An 11,165-nucleotide genomic window follows, 5' to 3' on the forward strand; every position below is an offset into this window, starting at 1 on the left:
TATAACCCTGGCGAAGCACTAGAAAACTGATTAGTATATTCACTAGGATTCGAATACATGGTCTTCAACTAGTCTTTATTTCAAATAACAGCCGACACGCTATCCGTTACGCCACAGCGACACATAATTCGTAGATTACAATTATTATTTAGACAAATAATAACGCATTGTTTTAATGCACTTCTATAAAACCCATTTTAGTTGATGTGATGGGTCAGTTGTCACTACATAACACATTAAATGCCGATTCATTTAATTTCCTTTGTCGGCAGCCATGAATAATTATATTACATTTAACACCTATAGCTCCTGAGGAGTATGTTCAATCTGACCCGACATTCTTCACGCCTTCTTTGAAATTACTGTACTCGCCGCGTGTAAATGATCTGTTGTGTTAATGTGCATTGTAGACGATATATAAGCGCTATGTGTATCGGGTACCGTCATTCAGTTTTCGTTCGTGTTCGTATTACGAACACTTGCTATGCAACGACACACCGCGATGTCTTATATGCAGTATATACTCATATTCCAAGTCACAGTAGTCTTCGTATTTGATTTTCTGGTAGCACAGAATACAAACAATATGTATCCTGAAGAGATACTCATTCATTGCGATCAAGATTCGCCGGGCACGTCAAAGCAGCAAGGTATTCCTCAGATGAAACATTATGGCGGCTCGATTGATACACTGGCAGAGGAGTTTAATCAGACTTTACAAAAACACCAGCCTGTTGCCGCGTCATATATGTTGGAACTTTACAACGCCATGCAGAACAATGACGGCAGTAATTTAAGATATGAAAAAAGGGCTATAAGAAAATCAGACACCATTAGAAGTTTTTTACAAGGTTATTAGGTGAGTAATACAATATTATTTATAACAATGTAAGCATGTGACAAAATTTATAGCGATCCATTCGGCAAATCAAATTCCATGCGATTGAGCTTTTCTTATTTTTCCTTTCCAGGCATTACTCGCCATGAAGCAACTTCACAACTGCTGTATCGTTACGCCTTTGATGTTGGTGTTCTAAATCGTGGAGACAAACTCCGGCTTGCTGAAGTCAGATTACCGTTTCCAGATTACCACATCAAAAAGAAGGTCCGGATCACGCTTTATGAAATCATTGAAGTACGTTGCCAAGAAGACAACAACAAAACTTGCCATCAAAGGGATTCAGTTATTTCACAGAGAGTGAAAAATGTATGTTTACAAAATAACAACGCCATGGTTTTGTTGAAAGTCACCAAACTTGTCAGACGATTGGTGAAGTCGAAGAGTGTAAATTTTACCTTAGAACTCGGTATTGCATATGACAACGATGATACTTCGAAGGCAAAAATGTGGGTTATCAACAATGAAGCCATACTGGTTACATTCACACAGACACAGAAGAAGTACAAGAAATCTGACAAGAGACTATATCGCCAGGAAAAAAATATGTTTCCTCTTAATCGTGTCATACGAGCTCCTAACGAATCCAGTGGAAAACGACAGAAAAAGAGAGGAAATGGCAAGAAAAATAATAAGCTGGTTGACAGACCTGCATATCCATGTGAAAAATCTGATCTAATGGTAGACTTTGAGAAAATTGGATGGAGCGCTTGGGTTATTTTTCAAAAAACCTTTAATGCTTTTCAATGTGTTGGATCGTGTTCCAGTCGAGCGGATGGTAATCCCACTAAGCATTATTCTACACATTCTTTGCTTTGTACTATTAATAATGTACGTATGTATAAAACAAATTTATATATTATTGTGAACAGTTAATAATAATAATAAATATATATTAATAATAGCTTTCTATTTGTCCTCATACAACATACTCGCACTGACATTTCAATCACATATTATGATGTAAAATATACAATGAAGCAATTACGTTGCATTGCATCTTCAAATATAAGCGGTATAACGAGAGCTAAAAACCAGAAAGATATATGTCTCACATGTGCAACGGATAGCGATTCGAACTAACACGAGTTTTATTTTCTCGCAGGTGAGAACATGTTCCGACATTGTTGGATAAGCATTACGAGGAGTTCAAGCGCCATCACTCTGTCAGTGTCGGTAAATTGAGACAGAGTCTAAATTTAGCATATTTTGCCATTTTATAGTCTGTGTTTAATTGCATGAAAAATGAACAAAATTGGCATATTGCTCTGCACTTAAAAGTTAGTCATTAAAGAAAACTATAGATTAGAAACTATTATTCATTGTATCGGCGCTCGATGATGATTAATACCAGTTGATCATTATGGTTGGACAAAATGATAGAAATAGATATTAGGCAATAGCGCCACAAGTTTCTTTACACATGCCGACATGTTAACGGCACGACAAATGTGTTAACTCGATCAAGCTTTGTTGTGACATTTGTCACGTAACAAACAAACAAAAACAAACAAAAAAGACGGATAATAAACATTAATCGGTGATGGCGCTTCCACTACATAATCGGAGAACGTCAAAATGTTTTATGCGGCAATTCAAGATTCAGCAAAGCGCCTTGTCACTGTACACAGAAGCGCATCTCTTATATGTATGAATATATGAAGTCATAGTAATCGTTGTACATCCACCCGTGATGGCGCTTCGACTACATAATTGGTGAACGTCAAAATATGTTATGCGGCAAGATTCAGCAAAGCGAATTGTCACTGTACACGGAAGCCCATCTCTTATTTATATGAAGTCATGATAGTAATTGTTGTAAGATGTTAATTTGGAGGATACTGCATGATGTAGTAATTATTCGCGCTTCCTCAGAGCAGTACCGTCTATTCACTTCCAATGCCGACGTTTTAATGGCACTATCAGGGGGAAATCTTCTCTCTCTCGGGTTCTCCACACTGTCAGGGGGGAAACTCGTCTCGTCTCTATATCTCGTCCCCTTGAGGTACGGGATCGGGAAAGTCACTTTAACTTTACAGTCAAATAAGCACACACAACGAAATACGTTTCAGCTCTCGTCTTAGTCGATCTTTCGAGCACTCTGTAAGACACAGCGCCCTGGGGAAAAGTCCCCAAGACTCTCGCAAGGCTGAACCAAGACTCGCCCAAGACTGGACTGCCTCAAGGCTCGCCCCTGGACTGGACTCTCGACTGCCCAGGACTGCACCCTCTCTCTACTGCGTCTATCGTGCTGTATTCGCCAAGACCAACTCAAACTCTCTTTATTCATTTTCAAAACTCTAACCAATTACAAAGCAGTAAAACGACTCTAAGGCGTAAACTTCAATCATAAAGCCAATCAAACTAAGTACTGAATACGTCATATCTTTTGATTAATCGTTCACTACATTAATAACTACGGATGTCAGAATAGCGACGGTATCTTGTAATTAGTTCCAAACCACTGAGCCAAGTTCCGTCCAAAACTTCAATTAGACCTAAACGATGACAGACATAACACAGCAATTCGCTAATAATCAACTAATTAAGTCGGTCAAGAGATACGCAAAAACAAATTCATGACAGCACGACGAACGTGTAAACTTTTCACATCTTCGTAGAAACTAAGACCCCGTATATGGAGAAAAAAACTGCAATTCTAGGATTGTTGATGTTGAATATGTGTGAACTATCCAACATAGATCGTATGATGGTCCTTGAACGCTGTAACAGTGAACCATCAAACGAAACAAGAATGAGTACATCGATATAGAAACTGTTATCCATTGTATTGGAGCTTGGTGATTAATAGCAGTTGATTATGATTGGACAAAATGATAGAAATAGATATCAGGCAATAGCGCCGCAAGGTTCTTTACACATGCCGACATGTTAACGGCACGACAAATGTGTTAACTCGGTCCCGCTTTATTATGACAATTTTCACGTAAAAATACAAAAAGACGGATAATAAACATTAATCGGTGATGGCGCTTCCACTACATAATCGGAGAACGTCAAAATGTTTTTTGCGGGAAGATTCAGCAAAGCGCCTTGTCACTGTACATAGAAGCGCATCTCTTATTGTATGAATATATAAAGTCATAGTAATCGTTGTACATCCACCCGTGATGGCGCTTCGACTACATAATTGGAGAACGTCAAAATATGTTATGCGGCAAGATTCAGCAAAGCGCATTGTCACTGTACACGGAAGCCCATCTCTTATTTATTCCTCAGAGCAGTACCGCCTATTCACTTCCAATGCCGACATTTTAATGGCACGCCGAACGTGTAAACTTTTCACATTTTCGTAGGAACTAAGGCTGGAGGTAGACGATCAACTAGGTTAACTTCATTTTTTACACATGAGCATAAGGATCGATAGAGCTCTGGTAAGTTTAGCCGACACTAGGCGATGGATGGTACCAGTAGCAGCGCAATTTGTAAGCAATACAATAGCATAGTAACAACCGTGTTTATGAATATTACCGGCTGGAGGTAGACGATCAACTAGGTTAACTTCATTTTTTACACATGGGCATAAGGATCGATAGAGCTCTGGTAAGTTTAGCCGACACTAGGCGATGGATGGTACCAGTAGCAGCGCAATTTGTAAGCAATACAATAGCCTAGTAACAACCATGTTTATGAATATTACCGGCGTCATGTATTGCTCAGCAGCACTAGTTAATATGTAAGGTAAAAATACGGTTGCATTGGTTTGTCGTTTATTTATCTGAATGAGTAACAACATATAACCCTGGCGAAGCACTAGAAAACTGATTAGTATATTCACTAGGATTCGAATACATGGTCTTCAACTAGTCTTTATTTCAAATAACAGCCGACACGCTATCCGTTACGCCACAGCGACACATAATTCGTAGATTACAATTATTATTTAGACAAATAATAACGCATTGTTTTAATGCACTTCTATAAAACCCATTTTAGTTGATGTGATGGGTCAGTTGTCACTACATAACACATTAAATGCCGATTCATTTAATTTCCTTTGTCGGCAGCCATGAATAATTATATTACATTTAACACCTATAGCTCCTGAGGAGTATGTTCAATCTGACCCGACATTCTTCACGCCTTCTTTGAAATTACTGTACTCGCCGCGTGTAAATGATCTGTTGTGTTAATGTGCATTGTAGACGATATATAAGCGCTATGTGTATCGGGTACCGTCATTCAGTTTTCGTTCGTGTTCGTATTACGAACACTTGCTATGCAACGACACACCGCGATGTCTTATATGCAGTATATACTCATATTCCAAGTCACAGTAGTCTTCGTATTTGATTTTCTGGTAGCACAGAATACAAACAATATGTATCCTGAAGAGATACTCATTCATTGCGATCAAGATTCGCCGGGCACGTCAAAGCAGCAAGGTATTCCTCAGATGAAACATTATGGCGGCTCGATTGATACACTGGCAGAGGAGTTTAATCAGACTTTACAAAAACACCAGCCTGTTGCCGCGTCATATATGTTGGAACTTTACAACGCCATGCAGAACAATGACGGCAGTAATTTAAGATATGAAAAAAGGGCTATAAGAAAATCAGACACCATTAGAAGTTTTTCTACAAGGTTATTAGGTGAGTAATACAATATTATTTATAACAATGTAAGCATGTGACAAAATTTATAGCGATCCATTCGGCAAATCAAATTCCATGCGATTGAGCTTTTCTTATTTTTCCTTTCCAGGCATTACTCGCCATGAAGCAACTTCACAACTGCTGTATCGTTACGCCTTTGATGTTGGTGTTCTAAATCGTGGAGACAAACTCCGGCTTGCTGAAGTCAGATTACCGTTTCCAGATTACCACATCAAAAAGAAGGTCCGGATCACGCTTTATGAAATCATTGAAGTACGTTGCCAAGAAGACAACAACAAAACTTGCCATCAAAGGGATTCAGTTATTTCACAGAGAGTGAAAAATGTATGTTTACAAAATAACAACGCCATGGTTTTGTTGAAAGTCACCAAACTTGTCAGACGATTGGTGAAGTCGAAGAGTGTAAATTTTACCTTAGAACTCGGTATTGCATATGACAACGATGATACTTCGAAGGCAAAAATGTGGGTTATCAACAATGAAGCCATACTGGTTACATTCACACAGACACAGAAGAAGTACAAGAAATCTGACAAGAGACTATATCGCCAGGAAAAAAATATGTTTCCTCTTAATCGTGTCATACGAGCTCCTAACGAATCCAGTGGAAAACGACAGAAAAAGAGAGGAAATGGCAAGAAAAATAATAAGCTGGTTGACAGACCTGCATATCCATGTGAAAAATCTGATCTAATGGTAGACTTTGAGAAAATTGGATGGAGCGCTTGGGTTATTTTTCCAAAAACCATTAATGCTTTTCAATGTGTTGGATCGTGTTCCAGTCGAGCGGATGGTAATCCCACTAACCATTCTATTATACAGGGCATGGTCCGCAAAGTGAGTTCAAACCACGTTCCGACTCCGAGCTGTGTTCCTGTAAAATTATCGCCCTTAAGTATGATATACTATGAACGTGGCAATATCGTTGTTAAAGAACACGAAGACATGATTGTCCAGGAGTGTGGTTGCAGATAGCATTATTCTACACATTCTTTGCTTTGTACTATTAATAACCTACGTATGTATAAAACAAATTTATATATTATTGTGAACAGTTAATAATAATAATAAATATATATTAATAATAGCTTTGTATTTGTCCTCATACAACATACTCGCACTGACATTTCAATCACATATTATGATGTAAAATATACAATGAAGCAATTACGTTGCATTGCATCTTCAAATATAAGCGGTATAACGAGAGCTAAAAACCAGAAAGATATATGTCTCACATGTGCAACGGATAGCGATTCGAACTAACACGAGTTTTATTTTCTCGCAGGTGAGAACTTGTTCCGACATTGTTGGATAAGCATTACGAGGAGTTCAAGCGCCATCACTCGGTCAGTGTCGGTAAATTGAGACAGAGTCTAAATTTAGCATATTTTGCCATTTTATAGTCTGTGTTTAATTGCATGAAAAATGAACAAAATTGGCATATTGCTATGCACTTAAAAGTTAGTCATTAAAGAAAACTATAGATTAGAAACTATTATTCATTGTATCGGCGCTCGATGATGATTAATACCAGTTGATCATTATGGTTGGACAAAATGATAGAAATAGATATTAGGCAATAGCGCCACAAGTTTCTTTACACATGCCGACATGTTAACGGCACGACAAATGTGTTAACTCGATCAAGCTTTGTTGTGACATTTGTCACGTAACAAACAAACAAAAACAAACAAAAAAGACGGATAATAAACATTAATCGGTGATGGCGCTTCCACTACATAATCGGAGAACGTCAAAATGTTTTATGCGGCAATTCAAGATTCAGCAAAGCGCCTTGTCACTGTACACAGAAGCGCATCTCTTATATGTATGAATATATGAAGTCATAGTAATCGTTGTACATCCACCCGTGATGGCGCTTCGACTACATAATTGGTGAACGTCAAAATATGTTATGCGGCAAGATTCAGCAAAGCGAATTGTCAATGTACACGGAAGCCCATCTCTTATTTATATGAAGTCATGATAGTAATTGTTGTAAGGTGTTAATTTGGTGGATACTGCATGATGTAGTAATTATTCGCGCTTCCTCAGAGCAGTACCGTCTATTCACTTCCAATGCCGACGTTTTAATGGCACTATCAGGGGGAAATCTTCTCTCTCTCGGGTTCTCCACACTGTCAGGGGGGAAACTCGTCTCGTCTCTATATCTCGTCCCCTTGAGGTACGGGATCGGGAAAGTCACTTTAACTTTACAGTCAAATAAGCACACACAACGAATTACGTTTCAGCTCTCGTCTTAGTCGATCTTTCGAGCACTCTGTAAGACACAGCGCCCTGGGGAAAAGTCCCCAAGACTCTCGCAAGGCTGAACCAAGACTCGCCCAAGACTGGACTGCCTCAAGGCTCGCCCCTGGACTGGACTCTCGACTGCCCAGGACTGCACCCTCTCTCTACTGCGTCTATCGTGCTGTATTCGCCAAGACCAACTCAAACTCTCTTTATTCATTTTCAAAACTCTAACCAATTACAAAGCAGTAAAACGACTCTAAGGCGTAAACTTCAATCATAAAGCCAATCAAACTAAGTACTGAATACGTCATATCTTTTGATTAATCGTTCACTACATTAATAACTACGGATGTCAGAATAGCGACGGTATCTTGTAATTAGTTCCAAACCACTGAGCCAAGTTCCGTCCAAAACTTCAATTAGACCTAAACGATGACAGACATAACACAGCAATTCGCTAATAATCAACTAATTAAGTCGGTCAAGAGATACGCAAAAACAAATTCATGACAGCATGACGAACGTGTAAACTTTTCACATCTTCGTAGAAACTAAGACCCCGTATATGGAGAAAAAAACTGCAATTCTAGGATTGTTGATGTTGAATATGTGTGAACTATCCAACATAGATCGTATGATGGTCCTTGAACGCTGTAACAGTGAACCATCAAACAAAACAAGAATGAGTACATCGATATAGAAACTGTAATCCATTGTATTGGAGCTTGGTGATTAATAGCAGTTGATTATGATTGGACAAAATGATAGAAATAGATATCAGGCAATAGCGCCGCAAGGTTCTTTACACATGCCGACATGTTAACGGCACGACAAATGTGTTAACTCGGTCCCGCTTTGTTATGACAATTTTCACGTAAAAATACAAAAAGACGGATAATAAACATTAATCGGTGATGGCGCTTCCACTACATAATCGGAGAACGTCAAAATGTTTTTTGCGGGAAGATTCAGCAAAGCGCCTTGTCACTGTACATAGAAGCGCATCTCTTATTGTATGAATATATAAAGTCATAGTAATCGTTGTACATCCACCCGTGATGGCGCTTCGACTACATAATTGGAGAACGTCAAAATATGTTATGCGGCAAGATTCAGCAAAGCGCATTGTCACTGTACACGGAAGCCCATCTCTTATTTATTCCTCAGAGCAGTACCGCCTATTCACTTCCAATGCCGACATTTTAATGGCACGCCGAACGTGTAAACTTTTCACATTTTCGTAGAAACTAAGCCTGGAGGTAGACGATCAACTAGGTTAACTTCATTTTTTACACATGGGTATAAGGATCGATAGAGCTCTGGTAACTTTAGCCGACACTAGGCGATGGATGGTACCAGTAGCAGCGCAATTTGTAAGCAATACAATAGCATAGTAACAACCATGTTTATGAATATTACCGGCGTCATGTATTGCTCAGCAGCACTAGTTAATATGTAAGGTAAAAATACGGTTGCATTGGTTTGTCGTTTATTTATCTGAATGAGTAACAACATATAACCCTGACGAAGCACTAGAAAATTGATTTGTATATTCACTGGGATTCGAACACATGGTCTTCAACTAGCCACAGCGACACATAATTCGTAGATTACAATTATTATTTAGACAAATAATAACGCATTGTTTTAAAGCACTTCTATAAAACCCATTTTAGTTGATGTGATGGGTCAGTTGTCACTACATAACACATTAAATGCCGATTCATTTAATTTCCTTTGTCGGCAGCCATGAATAATTATATTACAGTTAACACCTATAGCTCCTGAGGAGTATGTTCAATCTGACCCGACATTCTTCACGCCTTCTTTGAAATTACTGTACTCGCCGCGTGTAAATGATCTGTTGTGTTAATGTGCATTGTAGACGATATATAAGCGCTATGGGTATCGGGTACCGTCATTCAGTTTTCGTCCTTGTTACGAACACTTGCTATGCAACGACACACTGCGATGTCTTATATGCAGTATATACTCATATTCCAAGTCACAGTAGTCTTCGCATTTGATTTTCTGGTAGCACAGAATACGAACAATATGTACCCTGAAGAGATACTCATTCATTCCGATCAAGATTCGCCGGGCACGTCAAAGCAGCAAGGTATTCCTTAGATGAAACATTATGGCGGTTCGATTGATACACTGGCAGAGGAGTTTAATCAGACTTTACAAAAACACCAGCCTGTTGCCGCGTCATATATGTTGGAACTTTACAACGCCATGCAGAACAATGACGGCAGTAATTTAAGATATGAAAAAAAGGGCTATCAGAAAATCAGACACCATTAGAAGTTTTTCTACAAGGTTATTAGGTGAGTAATACAATATTATTTATAACAATGTAATCATGTGACAAAATTTATAGCGATCCATTCGGCAAATCAAATTCCATGCGATTGAGCTTTTCTTATTTTTCCTTTCCAGGCATTACTCGCCATGAAGCAACTTCACAACTGCTGTATCGTTACGCCTTTGATGTTGGTGCTCTAAATCGTGGAGACAAACTCCGGCTTGCTGAAGTCAGATTACCGTTTCCAGATTACCACATCAAAAAGAAGGTCCGGATCACGCTTTATGAAATCATTGAAGTACGTTGCCAAGAAGACAACAACAAAACTTGCCATCAAAGGGATTCAGTTATTTCACAGAGAGTGAAAAATGTATGTTTAAAAAATAACAACGCCATGGTTTTGTTGAAAGTCACCAAACTTGTCAGACGATTGGTGAAGTCGAAGAGTGTAAATTTCACCTTAGAACTCGGTATTGCATATGACAACGATGATACTTCGAAGGCAAAAATGTGGGTTATCAACAATGAAGCCATACTGGTTACATTCACACAGACACAGAACAAGTACAAGAAATCTGACAAGAAACTATATCGCCAGGAAAAAATTATATTTCATCTTAATCGTGTCATACGAGCTCCTGACGAATCCAGTGGAAAACGACAGAAAAAGAGAGGAAATGGCAAGAAAAATAATAAGCTGGTTGACAGACCTGCATATCCATGTGAAAAATCTGATCTAATGGTAGACTTTGAGAAAATTGGATGGAGCGCTTGGGTTATTTTTCCAAAAACCTTTAATGCTTTTCAATGTGTTGGATCGTGTTCCAGTCGAGCGGATGGTAATCCCACTAACCATGCTATTATACAGGGCATGGTCCGCACAGTGAGTTCAAACCACGTTCCGATTCCGAGGTGTGTTGCTGTAAAATTACCTCAAAGTTGAGTTTGTGCTGTTTTAGAGCCCATTGCGATACATTTACAGTGGTGCATGTCCAAGCAACATAATATTTTCTGTGCCTTTTTACTTGTATATATTGGTTTATTAATGTTTTATAAGCAGGTA

The 11,165-nt window shown here is 38.7% G+C and overlaps 2 protein-coding genes and 1 pseudogene across 2 annotated transcripts; all 3 read left to right on the forward strand.

The window, feature by feature from the left end:
* The first annotated feature begins 484 nt into the window (after positions 1–484).
* On the forward strand, positions 485–3,671 carry LOC146734999 (nodal homolog 3-A-like). Its single transcript, XM_085507305.1, has 3 exons — positions 485–851; positions 972–1,733; positions 3,520–3,671. Exons 1-3 carry the CDS (start codon positions 485–487, stop codon positions 3,669–3,671), a joined length of 1,281 nt encoding a protein of 426 aa, XP_085363431.1.
* Positions 3,672–5,138: 1,467 nt separating this feature from the next.
* Positions 5,139–6,513, forward strand: LOC146735000 (nodal homolog 3-A-like). Its single transcript, XM_085506721.1, has 2 exons — positions 5,139–5,514; positions 5,627–6,513. Exons 1-2 carry the CDS (start codon positions 5,139–5,141, stop codon positions 6,511–6,513), a joined length of 1,263 nt encoding a protein of 420 aa, XP_085362847.1.
* A 3,234-nt stretch (positions 6,514–9,747) lies between these two features.
* On the forward strand, positions 9,748–11,106 carry LOC146735001 (nodal homolog 3-A-like; annotated as a pseudogene).
* Positions 11,107–11,165: the final 59 nt, after the last annotated feature.

This window comes from Saccoglossus kowalevskii, chromosome 13 (assembly GCF_978046115.1).
Source record: "Saccoglossus kowalevskii chromosome 13, keSacKowa6.1, whole genome shotgun sequence".
Classification (NCBI taxonomy): domain Eukaryota; kingdom Metazoa; phylum Hemichordata; class Enteropneusta; family Harrimaniidae; genus Saccoglossus; species Saccoglossus kowalevskii.

What these genes read in the sequence shown, in the direction of transcription:
- LOC146735000 (XM_085506721.1), top strand. Translation starts at nt 5,139, where the DNA reads ATGCAACGACACACCGCGATGTCTTATATGCAGTATATACTCATATTC. An exon ending in TTTTTCTACAAGGTTATTAG is followed by an intron (nt 5,515 to 5,626) that starts GTGAGTAATACA and finishes TTTCCTTTCCAG; the next exon opens with GCATTACTCGCCATGAAGCA.
- LOC146734999 (XM_085507305.1), top strand. Translation starts at nt 485, where the DNA reads ATGCAACGACACACCGCGATGTCTTATATGCAGTATATACTCATATTC. An exon ending in CATTAGAAGTTTTTTACAAG is followed by an intron (nt 852 to 971) that starts GTTATTAGGTGA and finishes TTTCCTTTCCAG; the next exon opens with GCATTACTCGCCATGAAGCA. An exon ending in TTGTACTATTAATAATGTAC is followed by an intron (nt 1,734 to 3,519) that starts GTATGTATAAAA and finishes ACATCTTCGTAG; the next exon opens with AAACTAAGACCCCGTATATG.